This window comes from Cryptosporidium muris, genomic scaffold, assembly GCF_000006515.1.
Source record: "Cryptosporidium muris RN66 scf_1106632373461 genomic scaffold, whole genome shotgun sequence".
NCBI classification, from domain to species: domain Eukaryota; phylum Apicomplexa; class Conoidasida; order Eucoccidiorida; family Cryptosporidiidae; genus Cryptosporidium; species Cryptosporidium muris.
Genome location: NW_002196576.1, coordinates 493,905 through 517,244, shown reverse-complemented (window position 1 = coordinate 517,244; position 23,340 = coordinate 493,905). Strand labels below are relative to the sequence as shown.

The window sequence follows — 23,340 nt, the reverse complement described above, 5'->3', positions numbered from 1 at the left end:
TTCCTTCACATATTTTCTGATAAATTGTAATTTAAGCGATTCATTTAAAAGTCTGATGATTCCCATAATTTTGAAATATGTTTCAATAATTCAATAGCAATGCTCTTTACTTTTTTTTCACCCCTAGATTTATAAAGATCTTCCTTAAATAACTTCTCTGAATCACTAAATAAGTGACTATTAAAAATATGATTGATTTTATCTTCCTTTGTTTTTAAATAATTTATATCATCAGTTAGTTTACTAACTAATACTTCAACTAGTTCTTTATATAATAATGTATTCTTAATATTAAATGCATATTTACAGATATTTTGAAGAGTATTAAAAATTTTCAGTAATTCTTTATAAGTCTTAGACTTAGATTGTAACATTAAAACCTTAAAATAACGAGTATTATTATTTAAATTATTTATATCATTTCTAAATGGAGATACGGGTGGTGTCATTATTGTATCCAAAAGATCTCTTCTATCCCACATGAATTGCTTAAAGCTTTTAATCTGATTTTCTACTACATTAAAGCATTCATAGGATGTAAATAAAGGTATTCCATTTTCATCATCAATAATGGAGTCCAATTCTGACTTGTCAAATTGAACGTTTCCAATATGTAAATATGCTAATGTCATTTCTATGTAATCATTACTCAGTATAGCTAAATATGTAAAGAATAAAACTAGTTTAATTAGTACAGCCATATTGTCCCAAATTCTATTCAAAATTAAAAAATATAAAGCTTCTAATATTAATAAATTAATTTCTGAGACTCTCTAAGTATATACTATTTCTCGATATTCTCAAATACGAACAAATATTAACAAAAATTCCAACTTGATCCTTTTTAAGGATTTTACTCAAGACCATATTAAAGTACATAATGAAAATATTAATTTAAATACCTGAAAGAAATTTCTGTGTTTCATATAATTGAAATTGAAAGTCCTTAATTTTCTTATTTATTACCTATAAAGAGCTCTTTACTAGAAATGCAAAATTATTTGGCACTTTAAATTGGCGGCTGATTGTGGGTATACATGTGGTTATATCGTGACATTTTGCCTTTTTTTAAAATTTCTTCCAGATATATGCAAATATATGACAATTAAACCAAGTATAAACGCATTAAAAGCTTTAGATTAATGTTATGGGTTGCTGTTTGTCTTCGCTAAAGGATTCTGTCAAATCTTTTGAGTCAGTAGTTGATCCCCATGATAAAAACTCAAGCTCTTTAATATTCTCGAGATCAGGAATTTTAGTTAATCATCTCTTTACACTACCTGGGACTACAGATAAAGATATTTTATTAGGTGATGGTACAAATAAAATTTCATCATGGGTATTAAATGGTCCAAAACCAATGGAACTACACTCAGCATGGCTAATATCAATGCTAAAACCTATTCGTTCAAATATTGACACAATTTGCTTATTAGCTAGATTAATTTCAATTGTTGAGCTTCAAGATCCTCTTGATGGCCATACAACTTTAAGACAGACATTATATGATGCAGGAGCACCAGAAATACTTTCTAAGATTCTTCAACATCATAATGGTTGTCCAGAAATTATAATACACGTTATTTACATACTAACTCACCTAACTTTTAATGATGGTTTTTCTTATGATATTGTTTCGCAGGTAAGATACTAAATTGAAATATTTTTAAATATATCTATGAAAAAAATAACATGAATATTAAGATATGTAATAAATAAAAAAGTTATTTTAATAAAAAAAAAATTCATTAGCAAAAGATAACTTACTTAATTTTTTTTATTACAATAGACATTACCACAATTCTTGGATTTATTACAAATTATCAGAACAGAAAAGTGGAAGGGAGATGTTAATTCTGCACTATATTCTGCAATTTGGCGTTTTATATTTGTATCTTCTTCGGATTCAGTACGAGTAGCTGAGGTAAGTGATAATAAAAAAAAAAAGAATTCATTATGAATCTTACAAGTATTAAAAGAAAAGTTTTTGTTAAAAAGATATTTCTTTTTACTTGTAATTTTAATCAATTGAATTTCTTTTGAAATATTTAAATATTTGCTTTTTTCATTAATAAAATCAAAACAATAGTATTTATACTCTTTGTGATATTTTATTAAATTAAAAATTAATTTATTTTCTATATTTATTTTAGCAATGGGTTAATTCAAATATTGGACATCAGATAATAAATTATTTAAGTACTCAAAAATTGGATGAGTACACAGAAGGTTGGGGTTTTGCAGCACTCAGATTTTTAATAAAGTCAAATATAGAAACATGTAAAGAGTATTGTAATCTGGGATTAGTTGACTTGACACTACAAAGGTTAAAAGCAAGCAGTGATTCTTTTCTATTGGAGTGTTTGTTAGCCATTTTAGCAACTGTTATGATTACAATGGAAGATTATGTAATTAATGATCCAATTGTGTTGAAGGATATAATCAGAATTGCAATGGACCATATAACAGAAGGGTCATTAATATTCTATGCTCTTATTATTCTAATTTTTGCATGTAGAAGAGCAAATATCTACTGTCATGTAATAACTGCAGCAGATGCTCATTCATTGATACACCTTATAAATATAACTCATAATAATGATATTATATACCCTGACCTAATATATATGGCACGCAATCTTGAAAAATATATTTGTACATGTTGTTTAAATATTGGATTAGTACGTGTTACAAAGGAAAATCCAACAATATCACTTCCAAATGATCCAAGTAAGTTTATAAGAAATAAAAATTAGTGCTGAACTCTTAAGGTGACAATAGCAATATATTCCTATAATAAAATAAATTAATTATATAGTATATATAATAAGATAATTTTTTGGTAAAGTTATTTACAAATGGTTTCTATATTCAATAAATACGAGTAAGATTATAAAATATTATAAATAAATGGCTTCGTAAATATTTAAAGAAGATAAAATAAAAATAACCTAAAATTGAGTTATTTATTTCAAATTTAACTTTATCGGTAATCCAAAATTTGAATCAAGGTATTTGCTTTTAATTATATACTGCAACAGTTCATTTTACTTTTTGATCTTAAAAAGTACATGGAAAATGAAAGTACCTCATATAAATATTACAATATTTGATTACAATGATTATATAGGAAACTAGAAGAGGACAGCTGTATAATTTAAGTTTAATACAGTAATTTTATTAGTAATATATACTTATTTCTATTTTTTTTTCTCAGCAATTGAAAAATATGGATTTCTTTATAGTGAATCTATTGCACAGGGAGATGTGAAACAATTAAGAATGTGGTTTTAAATAATCAAGCTTGAACAGTATAAATATATTATACATATACAATGTATACATCAAAAATTGCTATTTGATAGAAATAAATTACTTTGTATTAAAATTTTAAATTTACTTTTTGTCAGAAGCATAATTATTAGTGAAAATAGACCTATTTTAGAGTTGATAGAATAGAAATAGACACTAAGTATATATATTTTAATTAAACTTTCCTTTATACTACTATAAAGTCTTTCTTAATAAATCAAAAGAATAATTTTTGTCTACAACTAAAGATTCAAATTATTATTTAAACTATCATAAATATATCAATTTAACTTTCCATTTATTAGTTTATTACTAAAATATTATAGTATTTTCTAGAGAAAAAGCTTTATAAGTGTATTTTAAGGAATTTTTATTTAGTATATAACTAAATAAAATATTGCATGAAATTAAAGACTTCCAATATATATTCAAATGTAGATAAATATTTTACTTTAAATATTTTATAAAAAATATGGTAAATTCTTTGCAAGAGGATTTGTTTTATGAAATGTAATGAAGTTATATAGTTATAAAATACTATAACATATCTGAAATTTTTTAGCTACTTACTAAATAATATTAATATTAAATTTATTAACACTTTTTGAGATAAATTTTACTTCTATACAAGTTTTCAATTGTTAATTATAATTAATAAAATATTTATGGAAAATTATTATTAAATCTATACTTTAGTATTATATTATTTTTATTTAAATGTTTATTAAAACATCCAATATTTCAGTTTAATATAAAAGAATGTTAATATACTTTGTTAATACTCAGATATCTACTTCTAAAAGTATATTTATTAAAAAGTTGTGATTATTTTCTGAATACAAATTATATAACAGTTAAATATTTTATACATGTTAAACGATTTAAAAAAAAAATCTAACGTTTTAGAATAAGATCCAAGTATTTAATAAAAAATTTAAATGAGTATGTCCAAATATCCTCATTATTAAATTGTAATTTTTTTGTAATTAGTTATAAACTTAGCTTTTGATTATATTAAAAGCTTCTTCGAATATAATCTAAATTATAAATTATCCAATTTATTTATTTGATAAATCACAATATTTATAACTTTTGGTAATTACTTAAGTAATTATTTGTATTTAATCATTGGTTAAGAAGTTACAATGGGTAAAAATAATTGTGTAGATATCTGGAATCTTATAAGCTTCAAAATAATCTAATCCTAGAGTAATTAGTATATATTTATTAGTAATTTTTAAAATTGATAAAATTACCTCATAGTTAACATTACTAATAGTACAAAGTACTCATTATAAACTAAAAAAATTTTTTCATATCAAGATTTTAATAATATCACTAAAGAAAAAAACTAATAGGTTTATGTTTTAAAAATATTGAAAGTGTAATATCTAAGATACCAAATATAATAAAAGTTTACATTTATATGTCATTACATTACATATTTTTACATTAAAATATATTATTATATAATTCAAATAGATATCTAAGTACTTATAAATTATATATAATTTAATATTATTATTGCCTATATACTATCAAGAATTTATGTCATGTATATAAAAAATTACATCTTATTAATAAAATATATTCTATTTAAAATTTCATAGGAAATATTAGAAATCTAAAATTATTTGATAGAAATTCAATCTTAATTTTAAATATATAATTTCAGTCTTGTAGGAAAACCTTAAAATATATTACATTACTTTTTGAGTTTGATACTTAAGAATATATATTCAATATAATAATTTTGGAAAAAAGCATTTAAACTTTAATAGTTGAACGATTAAATATAAATATTCAGAAAAACTAACCCAAAATAATAGATTCAAAATATAAGCTTATACGCTTAATAGATAACTAAATTCATAAGATAATATTCACCAAGCATACCCTATTGATTACTTAGTGAGTTTTAGAATACTTATAAACCAAGATTATACTGAAAAAAAATTTACACATAAGAAAAAAGTCAGAGTTGAAGTTCTTATATCGAAGACTGAATATGTGTATCTATATCTTCATGGTGTATTAACATTAAAGATATGAAATATTTAACATTTAAGTTTACATTTGATCTAAATATATTTTAAAATATTTATTTTATTATTTAATATTCTATATAATTATTTTGTGTTTGTATTTACAAACCAATTTGGACATAATTCTGATAACCATTTAGCATTTATTGGAGATATACATCTAATATACATCTTCCTTGTGTATATTAGTTCAGAGAAAATGACCCATTGAGGTTTATTTTTCATAAATTGTATACTACTAGATGGATGTATACTTATAGTTTGTTTATTTAACTCAGTTATATATTGTTTACCTGAATTATCAAGGCGAGCACTCTGCATCCAAAGTCCTTTTGTTATGCACTTAAGTACTGGTAACCATATGTCAGATTCAACATTACTTTCATGATCATTTACATTTTTTGTTATTAAACAGCTACTAATACTATTAACACCAAATACAGATCTAACTAAATCAGCTAATTGGTTTCTAATATAATATGCACGAATAAGGGATGTGTTGGAAATACCTAAATCATTACATAAGGACTTTTGATCTTTAGTTAAATTATAAGCAGATTTATTGAAACCTGATTTATGAAAATCTCCACTCATATTTATATTGCCCTTAGATATCCATTGATTATATAATTCAATTAATCCAATATGATCACCATATAATGACATGACAATTTTAATATTTGAAGAGTATTTCTTACTATTTTTATTCTTGGTACTTTTTTTTGAAGAATTTATATTAAACTCAATATGACACTCTGATGATAGCATAGCAATTAAAGAAAGAATTTCAGAAGTACAATATAGTGAGATACTATCATATAGTAGCTTTCCTAATATAGGGGGTAGTGGTAGAATTGCCAATTTATATCCTAACTCATTAATAGCTCCAGATCTATCTAAAGCCCCTAATCTATATAAATATTGTAAGGACATCATAATAGATTCTTTTCTTGGGGGACTAACAAAAGGAAAGTTGAAAATTTTGTTTGCTATATTATAGTTTAAACCAGTAATACTTGGTTTTTCCTTATCATCACCTTCAAAATTTAATTCTAATATTGATAGAAGTTCAAGAATAGTTTCAGATAAGCTAGTTCTCAGTATATCAGGTATTGGAGATATCTTCATTTGCTCGTATCCTTCAACAGTATACATTCTATAAACTTCACCTGGTTTTACTCTACCAGCTCTACCAGCTCTTTGTATTGCTGCTGTTTTCGATATTTCTTGAACAACTAGAGCATCTAATCCAGTTTCTGCAAAATGATATTTTTGTTTTTCTAGTCCTGAGTCTATTACATAAGTTATATTTGGTAGTGTAACTGATGTTTCAGCTATATTTGTTGCCAATATAATTTTTCGGTGATTATCTGGTATTTTATCAAATACTCTTGACTGTTCTTCAGATGTCATAGCTGAATATAAACATTGGATATACATTCTCAGTATTTGGGATGTTTTTGATTGTTGACTACCAATATATACATCTACGTGTCCATTAAGTTTTAAAAATTCATTAATTTGATCCGATTTTTCAGTTAGAGTATCATATAAATGTAGGATATCATCTTGACCTGGTAGAAATACTAAGATATCTCCCTTGGGTTTGGTAAAATGAATTGTTAAAATAGTTATTAATATAGCATCTATATAGTCAATTTCAGGTTCAGGTAAATAATAAATTTTTACTGGATATTGACGTCCTGGGATATTATAACACTTTATCTTAAAACTTTTAGTATCTGAACTTTGTTTATTAAAGAAGTTCACAAAATCCTCATATTGAAAAGTTGCAGACATAATAATTATCTTAACTTTTTTATTTAATAATAGTGCATTATACAATATACCAAGTAAAAAGTCAGTTCTAATAGATCTTTCATGAGCTTCATCAATAATAACAACTGAGTAATTATCGAATGTTGTATTTCTAGTTATACATTCTCTAATTAACATCCCATCAGTTAAAAATTTAATCCTTGTATTATAAGACACTGCACTTCTAAATCTTACCGAGTATCCAACAATATCACCAACTTTAGAATTCAATAATGCTGAGACGTGTTTTGCTAGTGATATAGCAGCAATACGTCTTGGCTGTGTTATTGCAATTGTTTTTCTGTTATTTGTAAATCCAGATTCATGTAAAAAAATGGGGATTTGCGTAGTTTTTCCACTTCCTGTCTCCCCAGTAATTATTATAACATCATTTTCTTTTATAGTAGAAATAATTTGGTATTTATGTTGGATTATAGGCAAATCTTCAGTACCCTTACTCATAATTAACAATCCATATATTTATATATGCCAATATAATTAAAAAATGTAAACTTGCAAAATATCATAATATTAGCCCATATGTTTACTTACTTTTAGGGCTTTGATCTTTTGTTCCCAATATATCTAAAGTCAAAATTTACTTTAACTAGTCAAATAAAATAAAAAATATAGGCGCCACATAATGGATATTAGATAAAGAGCGGTATGTGTGTAAAGAGGTTTTTAGTCTTGTGCACACAATATATTAGATTTAAGCAATAAAAAAAATTCTAATTTTATTGGTTAGAATTATTAAATATATCCAATAGTTTATGCTTAGAATTTGCACCATTTATTTTATTTAAGGCATTACTATGACAATGGACAGGTTTCATATAAGCTATAATATTTTTAGTAGATTTAAACGGTAAATTTGTAATTATAGCATATTTTAAAAATTTTTTAATACAGTCATATTTATCAGTAATTATATCTATCTTCATATCACCAATTGATCCTTGTACCCTCTGTTTCCATTCTAACTTTTGTAAAAAGATAGATGGATCATGCCTAGCAGATCTTGATAACATAAAGGAATCAACAGCATTTGGAAATTTAGATTCAAAACTATTAATTAAGCTAGCAGAAGAAAAATCGCCATTTGCAATTACTGGTATGCAAGATGAAAGCTCACTTTTAATTAGTGGAAATATGTCCCAGTGTGGAAATACATCGTATTTTTCTTTTGGAGTACGAGCATGTACTGTAATTCCTGAAATATTACAATTGGAGCATAATCTAATAAAGTCTAAAGTCTAAAATATAAAAAAGTGAGAATTAAAAAATTAAAAATATAAGAAGATAAAATCTATGAAGTTATCTTTTTTTTTTTTAAATTTACATAATCTACTTCATTTAATAAATAATATACTAACCTTTTTAAAGTCATCGAGTAATCTGATCTTACAAGTTATGGAACATTTAGGAAGATTTCTATTCAAACATTTAAGTATATCTTCAGCTATTTCAGGTTTCAGAAGCAAAGCAGATCCCATACCACGACGTATATTATATAATTTTGGGCAACCCATGTTAATATCAAAGGCACAGAAATCGTTAATAATATGTTCGCAAGCTTTTAGTGCATTTACAGAACAAAATGTACCTATTTGAAAAATAACCTTTCCATTTTCATTTTGATTTGTAGAGAATATTACAGAATTTCTATCGTCAGTATATTCTACATATAATAAAGTATCATTAGTATATAAATGTATTTTTTTATAATCTCTATTTAATAAACTTAATTAAAAGAATATTTTATTTATTTTCTTACCATATATTCCAGATTTCTCATTAAATATCCTATTTGTCTTTAATATATTAAAATCCATTATTTCCTCAGTAAATACTATATCTATAGAAAAAGATTAGCAAATATAAAACTGACAAATTTATATATTAGGAAAGATATCAGATTAATATATCACAAATCATTAAAATAATTTGAAAATTATTTGTATTTATTTATTAATAAGTTGAAGCTAAGTATATAACTGTTATGAATTATAATATTCAAGAATACTTACCAGCTCCATAATCAAGGCATGTTAATCTAAAAGGAAGATTCGTAAAATTGACCATTGGTCCAAGAATCCACTTTTTATGTAGGTCCATATTTATTAATAATAAGGTAACATATTATAAGTAATAAAAAGTTAGTCCTGCAATAACAAGAATCAGTTACCTTATAATTGATCAGCGGTCACTATTGTCATGATTTTACTATTATAAATAACAAGACTTTTTTTCCTAAATTTGTTCTTTAATAAATTGAAAATCACTATATTTTATTTTCTTTTAGATAAAAAGGTTTTGGACTATAAAATTTGTATTATATACAAATATATTTATTACTTTGGAAGTGTAGACTATTATATTGGAGACATATATATTATAATATTTCCACTTTTGCAAAAATATAAATCTGACATTTTGGGGATATATTAGAAAGATAACAGAATCCGTATAAAGAGTTGTCTAGTATGGTACTGTTTGTTTCACTTTAGAAACGAATATTAAACACAAGAATTTAAGATTTATAATTAATAGAAACATACAATAATATTAATTGAATCAGTGTTCATATTTCTAATATATGAGTTTGGAATTTTGAGATAAGAAGACTAATTTTCATATTGATAATATTTGATTGTAATCTCTTTATATAGATGACGAACCTAGGGAAAATATTAATACCTCCTTCTCCAAACTGGTTCAATTATCATTCAATATGCTTAGATTCAAAGTCTGGATGGTATTCTTTTTGCACAAAAAATAGTATAATAATTGGAAATATTAAAAACTATTATTATGGATCTATACCCTGTGGATTAAAAAGTAGACCTAATGCAGTTTATATTATTGAAAAAAAGAGGTATGAACATAATTTAAAGAAGAACTCAGTATCTAATAATAATAAATGCCATCAAGATATGAATAAGATTATTAGTGATGAAGATAGTGACAAATATCCTGCAACTTATATGACAAGTTCAATACTTTTGTGTGCTAGCCATAATGACAAGGTAACAAGATTATGGAATATTGAATATGATAAGGACAAAAGTTTGAATTTAAGATGTGAATTACTTGTTTGGAATAATAGTCATAAGTATAATTGCAACGCAGTTTTGATAGCAGATAATTTAGTTATAACGGGTGATGAGAAAGGCAGAATAATATCTTTTGAATATTTGAGTATATTAAATAGTAAGAAGTATAAAAAGCAAATAGAATCATTAATTTGTGATTATTGTCCATTAGAATCTTCAATTACTGTAATGAAACAGATAGATAAGCGTTTGTTTGATAATAAAGTAATTATAGCTATTGGTTATTCAAACGGTTCAATTTTAATGATTGATATTTATAATTCAAATATTTTGAAAGATTTCGGTTATCACTCAACTATTGGTAATAAAGTTACTTGTATTTCTTTTATATATAGAGTTAGTCAAGAGAATAAAGAATTTTATTTAAAATATCATAGCATAGAAGGGCCTATACATAACCAGATACCAAAAGTTACAGCTAATTTTGCATTACCTCATACATCTGAAAAATTCACACTATCATCAAATATATTGGCTATAAATTATTCATGTTTAATGGTTACATCTGGTATTGATAATACAACCACAGTTTGGGATATAATGGATGAACTATCTCCAAAAAGGTATTCAGATATTCCAAAAAAATTAAAAATTAGATAATTTGAGCAAAAAGAATAGTAGAAGTGGATACAATAGAGGCTGGACAAGCGTAATATTTGATCCAAGGATAGAAAATAATTGCAATAATAATAAGAAATTAAGTTCTAGCTTAAATCTATTAATTATTGGTACTTGTCAAGGTGATTTATTACATTATAATTTAAACCTGCACAATATTGAAAAAAAATTAAATATATCATATAATGCAGTTTTTTACATTGAATACTATACAAATAAGAATAAGTACTTTTTATTTTGCATATTAATGGATAGGAATATAGTAATTGTTAGTTTGGATAATTGGATTATAGAACATAGGTTCTCTACATTCGGAGCTTGGATAGCTTCAATAACATCACCTGTGGATTTTCCTCATTTAATATATTTAACTACTGGTGATGGGAAGATCTTTATTATGGATTCTCTTAATAAGTCCAATTTAAGTACTGACAAAGTGGTTATAAATGATATATCTGGAGACAATTTCATTAAAATTAAAACTTTGACTTTATTCAAAGATTTAAAATCCAAATATTCATCTAAAGTCAACCAAAAACAATTAGAATTCTTTATAAATCATCCAAAATATTCTGAGTATTCTTTATTTGGGCTAAAAGATGGGAATCTTGGTTTAGTATATGTAGATCCAAACAATACAGACAGACATTCAGTCTTAATGTTATCTAGTAAATTTAGTTTCAGTGGCTCTATAAAGGATATATATTGGAAAATAATACCTCAATTTGATATATCTAGCAAAAAATCAAACAAGAATGATGTGAATAATGAATTAAGTATCTATACGAGTGATACATATGCAAATATCCAGAGTGATTCACCAGCAGCTGATCAATCTTACTTTTCAAGGCTATTTAGAGATCAAGAATATTTTCATTATATACTCGTATTTGGAGATAAAGGTAACTACTTTTTAGCAAATTTAAATAATAAAACAAGTCTTGAATGCAGTTTTATTGATAAAAATGGAATTATAAATTCAAATATAGAGATATTTCCAATAAAATCATACTCAAAGTATGACCATGTAAATTCCAATGAAAACTCAATTTGGATACACTCAAATTATCCATTAAAACCTGTAAATTTATATTCAGAATTATATTTTGATTTAAATAGAAACCATGGGAGTTATATTTGTAAATTTGATATATCAGATATTTCTAAGCAAGACGAAGTGAAATTAGATCACTGTAACAGTAAAGTTCAGCTTATACCTAGAAAGTGTATTACAGTTAGCTTAACTAGTACTCCTGCCTATTGTATAATAACACAATCCTGTAAAGGATTAAATTTAGGCATATTTGCAATAGTTACAAAAGATGGAAGTATATCATTTATTACTAGAAATGTGGAAGGAAATAAGGAACATAATACAAGTATACGAAGAATAGATAATAATATAAGTGATTTTGATAGTATAAATTCTTCTTATCAATCTCAAGGTGATATTCAACATAAATCAAGTGAATTTTTAATTTGTGATTCTATATTAAAATCAAATACTTCATGTACTTTTGACAAACTTTTTAAAAGCCCTTGTACTGGAATCACATCTATTGATAATCTGGAGAATATCTATGTTGTTACAAGTACAATGGATGGTTTTATTACTATTTTCAGTGTCTCATTAAATACCTTAAATGGAAATAATTTGGAAAATATAGATATTCAAATGGGAAAATTAAAAGTTGAAATATTAAAATCTTGTTCATATATATCTCATAACTTGTATAGTCTTACAAATAAACAAGGCCATAGTACTTGTATAAATTTTTATAGAGACTTAACATACACTATTGGAAATATTAAAAACTCCAATAAAAATTTAAAATTGTTAATTGGTGGACAGGAGCAATGCCTATATCAAGTAGATTTTCATAAATGTATAGAGAGTACTGAAAAAAAATTAGCAAAGAAAGATAATAAAAATAGAAAACTTATTAATGAAGATTTACAAAATAATAGTGCATATATTCAAAATATATTAAGAGATCTGAGTATAGTGGAATCAAATTTCAAAAAAGGTACATTTCTGGATGAAACTTGTTCTTCAATTGATAATTCAAATATAAATAATATTAAGTCTAGCATTGAGTTTTTCACAGATTTGTTGAATAACTCAATTTCATCCTTTAATAGGAAAGCTTGGTTAGATGGTTGCAAGTCTTTGATATATCTTGCTTCTGCTACAATATACCAACAAAGTTTGATTGAATCATTTTCAAGTCTAATTTATCTTTGGGCAGCTAAAACTGAAGTAATGAATGAAATAGACAGAAATCAATTATTAGACTTCTTCTTCAATGAATTTATACAAAGCCAGGAACTACCAAATATTTCAAATTTATTATCCTTAGAAATACCTTCTATTTCAACTGATAATCAAAGCTTATTATCCTCAAATTGCACTTTATGTACAAATTTTTCATATATAGATAATTCAACTTTAAAATTACCAATTTCAATTATGGATATTATATTATTTGAGTATTCTGAAAAATTCTCAAGTGATATTTTGTTTCTACATTGTTTAGGTGAAAAAATACAAGATATTCACAAAGATTTTTATCAAATAAGAAGAATCCCAAAATATTTCAAATTAATGCCAATAAAATATTCTCCTAGATCTACAATAGAGCATACAACTCAATTACTTAATATTTTGAGTGCAAATACTTCAGTATTATACAATATAACAAATAGAAAGTCACTAAATATACATAATAAAAATGAATCTTTTAAAGATGGTAAGAATAAATGTCAGGATACATCATCACAAGATTTTCCTATATCTCCTTTATTTTTGCATTTAGTTAATTCATTGATATCAAATAAAGGTTTAAGTTCTATCATCATGAGCCATATAATAAACAATTTAATTGGAAATATTGAAGTAATACAAAAACAAAATTTGGAGTATATTAATAAAGGAGATTCACTACGAAAATGTTTTACCCTAAATTATCCAAATGACAGTTTATTAAATATTCATGAATACTGTATCTTATCTGTACTTAATGGAAATGCTAACAAGTCTATCGAAATGTATTTAAGTTATGAATTTTATTTGGATGCTCTGTATATATCTGGGTTATATTATGGATTGGATCATCCAATATCTGTTAATATTTACAAGAAATGGTCTGAGTATTTGATATCTAAACAGCTAATAGTTCAATCTATCAAATGCTTATTCTCTATTGGAGACTTATGGTCAGTTTTCATTATATTATCTGAACGTATAAAACAGATATTGAATTCTACTGACTTTCTTGTAGATACAGATTCTATGAAGAGTGATAATAGAAATTTTAGTGCAAGAAATAAAGAAACTAAATATAAATCTTTAGATAATGGAGATATGGTACTAAGTTTAGGACAATCAGTAAAACTTTGGATTTATTTTGTACTAAATATTGGATATCAATTTTTATCTAATGAAGAATATTCCTCGAATAAGACACTCAATGGATCTGATATAAATAGTATGCAGGATATATCAAATAAAATTGCCAAAATAACGAAAGATTTGGTTCAGTTATGTATGGATAAATCGAAAAATAGTATTAATGTTATACATTTTGCATTATATTTAATATCAAGTGAGCAGAAGAATATTGGTAAATTAGAAGGTAACATCAATTATAATACAGCAGAAAGAAGTAATACAAGTAGTTTTTGCACACAGAAAACAGGTAAATATATAGAAAGTACAACAAATGGGTCAAGAATAAAAATAAATACTGAAGATTTTGTGAGAAATAAAAGTTTTGAAGACCAAAATAGTAATTTCCAATATATTCAAAAAACTGAAGATAGAAATTTTTTCTTATCACTTAAATCAGCTAAGTGCATTGTAAATAATAATTTAACTGGCTATCATACTAATTTGATATTTTGGAAATACATATATATATTAACTTATAACAATAAAAGTTCTAAGCTAAATCTTAATGATAATACTAATCTGAACGATTTTAATTTAGTATGGCCCTCAAAACATTTTAAAATAATTTGGGATTATGCATCAAAGGAATTATATTATAAATACCAAATTAGTAATAAAAATAAATCTAATTATGAACAAATATTTCTCCTATATAAAGAGTGTGAATATTTACCTTTTATTGATGGAAGTGAATCAAAAGAAATGAATTTATCATTATTATTTACACGTCTAATATTACTTTTTATATGTACAAGTGAGTATAAACAAATAGAAACAAGTTCAAATATTTATTTATACAATAATAAAATCACTAGTAATACTAATAAATGTTTTTATAAATGCTCTAATTGGATAAATCTATTCGAAAAGGTTATATATGAATGCATATATATAATTCTAGAGTCATTTATTAACTCTATCAATGGTAGCAGTAAAGTAGAGCAGTTATTACCATCAGATCATATTGTAAGTCTAATTATTCATTTATTATTAAATGAGTCAATAAATACATCTAATTTTATCTCAATTTCTACTTGTTGTAATGATCAACTATACATACTATATGATTTGCAGCTTTTGATATCACTACTAAATTTGAGTGAAGGTAAAATTAATTACAATGATATATCTGAAATTAGTAATATTTCAGTTTTATGCTCAATACTATTATTTCTAGATTCATATTCAGAATATAAAGATATAAATAACTTGTTAGTGGATAATTTAATATATTTATTAAAAGATAATAATTCATTCAATTCTAATATTACACTTAATTTTGATCGATTGGATATTCCTGATGAGACTAAATATTTGCCAGTTCATAGATTATTGTTAAGATTACCCCTAAATGTTCAATGGGAAATATTGAATTTATCAAAAATTGTTAAGCATCTTGCCACTACGTGTGTAGATTCAACCATTATAAATGCATATGAATTTCTAAATAGATCTAGTTTTTTTCATATAATAAAGTCATATTCAAGTTATAAAAGAATAAAACTTTTTAGACATCTCCTATTAAAAGTAAACATGGAAGGAACGAAATTTATAAAGGATAATAAGGAAAAATATATCCCTAGTGATATTATTGTAAAAATTTTTGTTGATACACCATACTACGAAGATATACTCAAATATCTTTATAATGGTCAAGTTACAATTAAAATAGTTATAAACTATATACTAAAATATATGATAGATAATAAAGTAGATGAAGACCAATTTATTGATTATTTTCTGCATTATATAACAGAAAATGATAATACATTATATATTAATAAAGACAGGCTAATGACAAAATATCTTCTCGAAATTATGAGTATTTTATATACTTCTGTAAAAATGATCTAAAAGCTTGAAATTAAATAATTATGTAAATTCTTATATTTTAGTTATATATATATATATATAAGTAAAAAGATCCGCTTTTAGTATCCCCTTTATTACTTATTTTCATTGGTTAAATTAGGTATTGTAAAAGTTAATTATATTTAAGAGTAAAATTTGGGCCAATGCATGTAGCTATTGCGGAACTTCTATAGGAATCTATATTATCTCTATTTGCAGGAATAAAAGCAACCTTGGTATCTTTAGGTACATAATTTAGACAATCTACAAGTATAGATTTATTGCTATTCACTGAATTGACTTTATTAATAGAAACTTTTTCAGAATATTTCAATTCATCTAGCAATAGAAAACGTCGTTGTAATGGACACATGGAATTTGTTCCATCCAATAAGAAGGGATTCAAAATATTTATATATGAGGCAACATCTTTAGTATCACTTGAGAAATTACCAATCTGAGATATTATTGACCAGTCTCTTACTTTTGTTTGAAAATCAGGTAAACGACCAAATAAGACTAATGACCCATAAATATCTCCAAGAGATGATTCAGATCCTAAATTTTGTTCTATAGTATAAACACAAATAAGTCCTATCTGAAATTCTATATTTATTTTATTAAAATGTTGCAGATACTTTATTACTATTTGATCATTATCTATTATATTTGAAAACCAATTAGTAACTTTCTGAGTTAATGATGAAGCCATATCTTTAAAATTCATTTCTAATTTGTCACCTTTAAATTGAATAGTACTAATTTCATGAATCACTTGATTTTTATAAATAATTATGCTAGGTAATCCATCTGGCCTATATCTTGTAACTTTAATACCTTTAGGAAGTTTTTGTTGTATTAAAGGACAGGTAATATTAAATAATGGATCATTATTTTCAATTTTAATTACCATATCATTTATCTTCTTTCTATCTAGTGAATATTTATCACTATCTTCCAATTTATTAGTAAAACTTGAATTAGAACCATATAAAGTTTCTTTTGTCCTATTAATAGAGTTAAAGACTCCAGAAATCTTGTTAGTACTAAATCCAATTGTATTAGATACAAAATATTGTTCATAATTCTCATTAAAAGGTACTTTATCAGTAGTAATACTCAATAATTCACCTTTATCATCTTCAGTTTCAAGTTCTGAAATATTAATAAGTGTTGCTACAATCTGTTTTAACTGATTATATAAAGCAACTATATCATTTGGAGCATTTGAAATACCATATGATGTTAAATTAACAATAACTGAGCCACATGTAGAAATTGTCTTAAAAATCTTCTCTTTTAATCGTATTGAAATTGATGTTTTAGAATTTTCAATATTATCATTCATATTATCTAAATTGTCTATTAAAGGATTACCAAGTACTTTAATCTTCTTATGCTCTATAAACATAGGAAATAATGCAAATAATGAAATATAATAAGATAATTCTGAAAATATTTGACATAAGACTATATTATAAGCATATATATAACTTCCAATATCTATATCTCCACTATAGTTAGATAATGAATCTCTATATGAATCTAAATACCTTATAAGCTTAATATTACTTTTAAATTTATCAGTATATACTTTAATTACTTTTGATTCTTTTAATATATCAAACCATTTTCTTAAAAAATAAGTTTTATCACTTTTTCTATTATTTCTCTTTATCTCATTAATATGTTTCATTCTTTCAAAATAAATTGGTAATTTTCTTACCCATTGATATGCCAATCTACATAGATATTTTGAATCAATCACAAGTAATCCTAAAATTTCTTTATTTTTTAAACTATAGTCTAAATCTACTTCTATACATTGCTGCAAAATAGATGGAAATTTATCTGAAGTTCTATCCCATAATGCAGAATCTGATATTAACTTCAACTCTTTTATTGGTATATCAGGAGTTGATGATAAATATTCCAATTTCTTGTCTTTAGGTGTAAACTTTTTTCTAATTTCACCTACTATATTATTCCTATTATCATCAGAAAAATCATCTTTTATATTCTTATTATTTAATATCCTAGAGTCATTGATTTTCTTTTGTTCAGGATATATCTCATGTATTAATTGATCCTTATCAAGAAAAACTTCCATTTTTAATGAACTAGATTGGTCTGGTGATTGTATACTATATAAACTATCTATTTTATCTTCTTGGTTACTTATCTTCTTTATTTTATCTAATATTTTATCAGTTGTTGGAGCCTCAAAGGTTGTATAGTCAATTCCAGCAAAATCCCAAAATCTCCTTAAACTATCTATTTCCTCAGAAATATTACCATAAGACTTTGTAACATTAGAAGATGACGCTAAGATGAGATTAGTTAATAATAGAGATAAAACATAAATGATCCTCCCTATCATATAAGTTTGAATAACCTTAATCATATATATTCATAAAGAATTCTATTTCCTTATCTATTAATAAACATTATCTTTGTAAAGTTTTAAAAAAAGTAAAATTTTAACACTTTTATACGATAATTATATCCTAATCTAATTCTACCGGTAACGTAATTACCCGCCAAATTATATTTAATAATTCTAGACTAACAGTAATTGGGTAAATATTTAAAATCGTGATCTAATTTATACGGAAATTAAAAAAATTTAACAGAGATATGTTTCAGAAATCTATTCAGTGTATATCAAGTAATTTGGATATTTCTGAGATATCTGATATGAATCTTTGTGATTTATTACGTGGTTTTAATGAATCTATTAAACTTGGACAAAATGAACTAGTTATGCTATTTGGAACAACACTTATATTAAAATATAAATCAAAGCTTAACTTTGAAATATGGAATATAATTGAAGGGGTTGCTTTAGCATCTTTTGAACTAGCAAATTATAACATAAATACTCCATCAAAAGTACTTAAATGGCAACATTATTGCTTAGAAGAATTAAAAAAAAAATTTTATCATACTAGTAGATTCGAAAAATTAATTGCAATGCAACTTGAAAGTCAAGGTAAATATCAAGAGGCAATGAATATTTATAAAAATATATTATGTCAAGATCCAGAGGACTTAACAATTAGGAAACGTATTATATCAATTTTTAAAGCAAAAGGACAAATTCAAAAAGTTAATTCATTAATTCAGGATCATCTATCTGAATATATTACAGATTCTGAAGCATGGAAAGATGCTGCTTTTATTGCATTAAATGAAGGAAAAGATTTACGAAGAGCATTATATTGCTTACAAGAGGTATTATTACATGATCCTCAAAATGTACCTATAATTAATACAATTGCTGAATTATATATTGGTATAAATGATCCTTTATTAAGTAGAAAATATTTTTCACTAGCATTAAATATAGATGAAAATAATATACGAGCTCTTTGGGGTATTCTTAGTTGTAATGATCATATATTAGGAACAAAATCCTTATATGATCAATTAAGAAATGATACAAAAAATAAACAAATTTTTTGTAATCTCTCAAAATTATCAATAAGGAAATTAAGAAAAATTTATGCTAATATTAAGATATTAGATAATGATATAATATCTCCTTGTGAAATAGCAATGAGAATCTTAGATAGGTATCAAATTATTCATTTATTAGACTAACTTGTATATATATTCTCTAATACAAGTATCTAAGAAAAATAATAATATTTATTAAAATAAATAAAAATAAATATAAATATTATATGATATGTATATTAGTCTTTAATATTTTTACTATAATTCTCCATTTCTAAGGAAATACATTCATCTTCAAAGTTACTTCCAATAGATTGTTCTTCAATATTATCAGGGCTTACTAATTGACTTGAAGGTCTTGTTGACTGTATTGAATATGAATAATCTATAATATCTGGTGCCATAATAGTAGAATTTGGGAATATCCTATTAGAAATATTGTTATTATTAAAATCTAAATTAGTCCCAATATTACTACTTGAAGATGTTACTAATCTTCTTTTTTTACTAGTTTCTTCTATATTTAATCTGTCATATAGGCTTTCAAATTCATTATCAGAATCCCCATATTTGTTTTCTAAAGTATAAATTGTAGATTTATGTATATTTGAAGAAACATCAGGAGAAATATCAATAACACACACTTTTGTCTTTGTATTTAAGCGGTATAATATGTGGCGCCACAAAGGCTTAAAAGTTTTTGAAGGTATAAACGTGTAACCTCGGTACCATTTATAAAATCTACTAATTATAGGAAATAATATCAATAGTAATATTGTAGATAAAATAAAATATCTTGAAATACTATTAAGATATACCCAACTATCTGTATATTGATTTATATTTAAATGATCATAATTTATATCTCCACCAATATATATAAGATTAGAATTAATAAGATCTGTATTTATAGATTTTTCCATATTAATAATTTGATGTTTCAAATTATTATCAAATTCTACTCTTCCAATTGAAACTGAAACTAAAATATTATCTATATATCTACATAATACATAATATTCTGAATATTTTATTATTTTTTGATTATTGTTGACATTATTATATGTAGAAATATTTTTATTAATATAAGATTTATCCTCAACACTATTATTATTAAGTAATATATTAATTATAGAATCATGTGACATATAAATTAATGATTGTTTTGTCTCAATATCTTTTTGAGATATAGAAAATATACCAATTGTAGAAGAATAATCAATATTTGTTTTATTAGTTGAATATTTCATATCTGAATTATCTAAAGGTAATATAAATGCTTTAGAAATATTATTTAAGGAATATAATACATAAATACCATCTGAAAATATTTCATCAGTACTTTTTATAAAAATATCCATAGTAAAATTTTGGAAAATTGAATATGATTTAGATAAATATTCATCATAATATAATGGATTAAATTTGATACCAATATCTTCTGAATTATTTTGATCTAAATAATCTTGAATTTCATTAAAATCTATAAAATGAAATGGATATGGTTTAGGATCTATAGCTGAAATTCTTATAGTTGCACTTAATCTACTATTATAAGCTTTATTAAGAGATTCAACAACTTTAGAAATATTAGAATTATATATTGAAGAATCAATTTGATATAATTTAAAAGGATTAGTTCTTATATAATATTCAATAATTGAATTCAAAACTTTACATGGTTCTTCCCAAAATTTAGGTTTTATTTTAATTCCAGTTTTACAATCATTAAATACTAATCTCATTAATTCAGGAGATTTTTGAATATTTATTGGTAATCCAATAATTTTATTATTATCCTTAGTATTTTTAAAAGGTCTTTGAAATATCCTATTACCTAAAATATAAAATTTTCCATTTTGAGCATTATAAGTTTCATTCCTTCTAGCATTAACAATATGACTTTGTGGAGGTAAAAAAGGATCAGGATTTTCTTGTTCATCAAAATCTCTATCGAATTCAGCTTCAATAACAAATCTAAAATCTTTAAATTGTATACTTGAATCTATTATATTATTAGGAATAGTTAAATTTATTATTATTGGGGAAAATGAATTATCTTCACTTTTATAATTAACAATATTTCCATTAAAACCTATTTTCTTAAGGGTTTTATTAATAATATTACCAAATTTTGTAAATCTAAAATTATTATGATTAATATCTTCATTTAACCCTTTCTCAAAAGTCTCACTACAATAAATTTTACTAAAATCTTTAATATCTTTATTAAGAGGTAATTTCGTACATTTATTATTTATATCACTTTTTTCATATAAAATTATATCTGGTTCTTTCTTATCTCCTAAATTTATTAATTTTATTTTGAGATTATTATAAGTTAAACATCCAATTAAAGCTATACAGAGTGGAAAAGATTGTCCTGGATAAACAGTCTTAGGAGATCTAGAAAGAAATAATATATCTGGCTTAGCTAATTCGATAAATCTTAAAATTAACCTTACATTTCTTGGAATCAGAGCTGGTTGAAATCTTAAAGATTCTAATGGTTCAGAGCTAATAATATCAGATTTTAATCCATAATATATTGGTTTTGGATCTTTATTCATATCTGTTTCAAGTAAAAATGTTAAACAACGTCCAGAATATAAATTTATTGGATATTTAAAATATTTACTACAATTTACAGATTCTTTATCTGTATCCCAACTATATCCATATGACCAATCTTCAAATCCACCATGAACTGGATATACAATATCAGTTAAAGCACCAATTTCTTTATAAAAAAATTCAAATGTTCTAAAAATATTATTAGGATAAGAACCTAACATATAACTAGATGAAATTTGTAAAGCATTAGCAATTTTCATAAAAGCTTTATTATCAGGACTTTCTTTTGCTTTCCATTTACCCATCTTTAAAATAGAATGTTTATAAGATCCCCAACCATATGAAATACTCTTTAAACCACTATGAATTGCAATTCCTAATTGAAATAAATGTTCATTATATAGATCATATATATATCTTGTTATTTCTCCTCTAAGACAAGAAATATCTCGATCTACATTATATGGAAAATCTCTATTAGGATCAATATCTATCTCTAATCTAAAATTATAATAATATCCCCAAGAATTTGCCATTGGTATAATCCATATACTTCTATTCTTTAATAAATAGGTTATTAATAAATCACCTCTTTTATAAGCTAAACATAATGATTCAATTAATTCCATAGATATTGTTACAGATAACCTTTCATCACCATGTAATCCAGAATGAATTAAAATCTCTGGAGTATCATTTCTTAATATTGAAAAATCTGTTAATTGTACTGTATTAAATATACAAGTCTCATTTCCACAAAGTAATTTATCTGAACTTTTCTTACTATATAATTTCATTATATCTGAATATTTCCTAGATAACATATTTAGATTATTATTTATATCGTTATAACTGAATTGTTTAATTATATTATCTTTATTAATCAATTTAGGGTTATAAATTGTCTCCATATAGTTTCTTTTTATCTTTTCAGAATTAGAAGAATTTATATTATAAAATAATATACCATATAACCAACTAAAGTGATTGTCATTATTATATTCAGTAATAATTTCCCTAAATAATAAATAAAAAATAACAATAATCAATCCCTTAAAACTGTACATTCTAAAAAGTTATTTAACATTCTATTTTA

General features: G+C 24.1%; 9 protein-coding genes across 9 annotated transcripts, besides 26 other annotated features; 4 read left to right on the top strand and 5 right to left on the bottom strand.

Moving 5' to 3' along the window:
* Positions 1-2: part of a sequence feature (AT_rich) that runs on past the window's edge.
* Positions 3-44: 42 nt separating this feature from the next.
* On the bottom strand, positions 45-701 carry CMU_002040 (uncharacterized protein; the record flags this gene model as incomplete). Its single annotated transcript, XM_002141646.1, has 1 exon — positions 45-701. One exon carries the CDS (start codon positions 699-701, stop codon positions 45-47), a length of 657 nt encoding a protein of 218 aa, XP_002141682.1.
* Positions 395-418: a sequence feature (AT_rich).
* Positions 702-720: 19 nt separating the features above from the next.
* Positions 721-763: a sequence feature (AT_rich).
* A 384-nt stretch (positions 764-1,147) lies between these two features.
* CMU_002030 (uncharacterized protein) lies at positions 1,148-2,756 on the top strand (the record flags this gene model as incomplete). Its single annotated transcript, XM_002141645.1, has 3 exons — positions 1,148-1,642; positions 1,790-1,924; positions 2,154-2,756. 3 exons carry the CDS (start codon positions 1,148-1,150, stop codon positions 2,754-2,756), a joined length of 1,233 nt encoding a protein of 410 aa, XP_002141681.1.
* Positions 1,659-1,746: a sequence feature (AT_rich).
* Positions 2,107-2,152: a sequence feature (AT_rich).
* A 36-nt stretch (positions 2,757-2,792) lies between the features above and the next one.
* Positions 2,793-2,841: a sequence feature (AT_rich).
* Positions 2,842-2,889: 48 nt separating this feature from the next.
* Positions 2,890-2,912: a sequence feature (AT_rich).
* Positions 2,913-3,750: 838 nt separating this feature from the next.
* Positions 3,751-3,786: a sequence feature (AT_rich).
* Positions 3,787-3,882: 96 nt separating this feature from the next.
* Positions 3,883-4,042: a sequence feature (AT_rich).
* Positions 4,043-4,231: 189 nt separating this feature from the next.
* Positions 4,232-4,252: a sequence feature (AT_rich).
* A 277-nt stretch (positions 4,253-4,529) lies between these two features.
* Positions 4,530-4,567: a sequence feature (AT_rich).
* A 186-nt stretch (positions 4,568-4,753) lies between these two features.
* Positions 4,754-4,984: a sequence feature (AT_rich).
* A 410-nt stretch (positions 4,985-5,394) lies between these two features.
* Positions 5,395-5,448: a sequence feature (AT_rich).
* Positions 5,442-7,637, bottom strand: CMU_002020 (ATP-dependent RNA helicase DHX8, putative; the record flags this gene model as incomplete). Its single annotated transcript, XM_002141644.1, has 1 exon — positions 5,442-7,637. The coding sequence occupies one exon, from the start codon at positions 7,635-7,637 to the stop codon at positions 5,442-5,444; it is 2,196 nt and encodes a 731-aa protein (XP_002141680.1).
* A 275-nt stretch (positions 7,638-7,912) lies between these two features.
* Positions 7,913-9,293, bottom strand: CMU_002010 (dihydrouridine synthase family protein; the record flags this gene model as incomplete). The annotated part of the gene is made up of 4 exons (XM_002141643.1): positions 7,913-8,431; positions 8,552-8,856; positions 8,953-9,033; positions 9,206-9,293. 4 exons carry the CDS (start codon positions 9,291-9,293, stop codon positions 7,913-7,915), a joined length of 993 nt encoding a protein of 330 aa, XP_002141679.1.
* Positions 8,063-8,084: a sequence feature (AT_rich).
* Positions 8,452-8,546: a sequence feature (AT_rich).
* Positions 8,881-8,947: a sequence feature (AT_rich).
* Positions 9,112-9,153: a sequence feature (AT_rich).
* A 204-nt stretch (positions 9,294-9,497) lies between the features above and the next one.
* Positions 9,498-9,532: a sequence feature (AT_rich).
* Positions 9,533-9,847: 315 nt separating this feature from the next.
* Positions 9,848-10,891, top strand: CMU_002000 (uncharacterized protein; the record flags this gene model as incomplete). Its single annotated transcript, XM_002141642.1, has 1 exon — positions 9,848-10,891. The coding sequence occupies one exon, from the start codon at positions 9,848-9,850 to the stop codon at positions 10,889-10,891; it is 1,044 nt and encodes a 347-aa protein (XP_002141678.1).
* Positions 10,892-11,156: 265 nt separating this feature from the next.
* On the top strand, positions 11,157-16,214 carry CMU_001990 (uncharacterized protein; the record flags this gene model as incomplete). Its single annotated transcript, XM_002141641.1, has 1 exon — positions 11,157-16,214. One exon carries the CDS (start codon positions 11,157-11,159, stop codon positions 16,212-16,214), a length of 5,058 nt encoding a protein of 1,685 aa, XP_002141677.1.
* Positions 15,580-15,612: a sequence feature (AT_rich).
* Positions 16,215-16,221: 7 nt separating the features above from the next.
* Positions 16,222-16,275: a sequence feature (AT_rich).
* Positions 16,276-16,344: 69 nt separating this feature from the next.
* On the bottom strand, positions 16,345-18,615 carry CMU_001980 (uncharacterized protein; the record flags this gene model as incomplete). The annotated part of the gene is made up of 1 exon (XM_002141640.1): positions 16,345-18,615. One exon carries the CDS (start codon positions 18,613-18,615, stop codon positions 16,345-16,347), a length of 2,271 nt encoding a protein of 756 aa, XP_002141676.1.
* A 233-nt stretch (positions 18,616-18,848) lies between these two features.
* CMU_001970 (uncharacterized protein) lies at positions 18,849-19,814 on the top strand (the record flags this gene model as incomplete). The annotated part of the gene is made up of 1 exon (XM_002141639.1): positions 18,849-19,814. One exon carries the CDS (start codon positions 18,849-18,851, stop codon positions 19,812-19,814), a length of 966 nt encoding a protein of 321 aa, XP_002141675.1.
* Positions 19,224-19,245: a sequence feature (AT_rich).
* A 34-nt stretch (positions 19,815-19,848) lies between the features above and the next one.
* Positions 19,849-19,936: a sequence feature (AT_rich).
* CMU_001960 (uncharacterized protein) lies at positions 19,910-23,311 on the bottom strand (the record flags this gene model as incomplete). Its single annotated transcript, XM_002141638.1, has 1 exon — positions 19,910-23,311. The coding sequence occupies one exon, from the start codon at positions 23,309-23,311 to the stop codon at positions 19,910-19,912; it is 3,402 nt and encodes a 1,133-aa protein (XP_002141674.1).
* Positions 20,685-20,786: a microsatellite.
* Positions 21,977-21,997: a sequence feature (AT_rich).
* Positions 23,188-23,210: a sequence feature (AT_rich).
* Positions 23,263-23,283: a sequence feature (AT_rich).
* Positions 23,312-23,340: the final 29 nt, after the last annotated feature.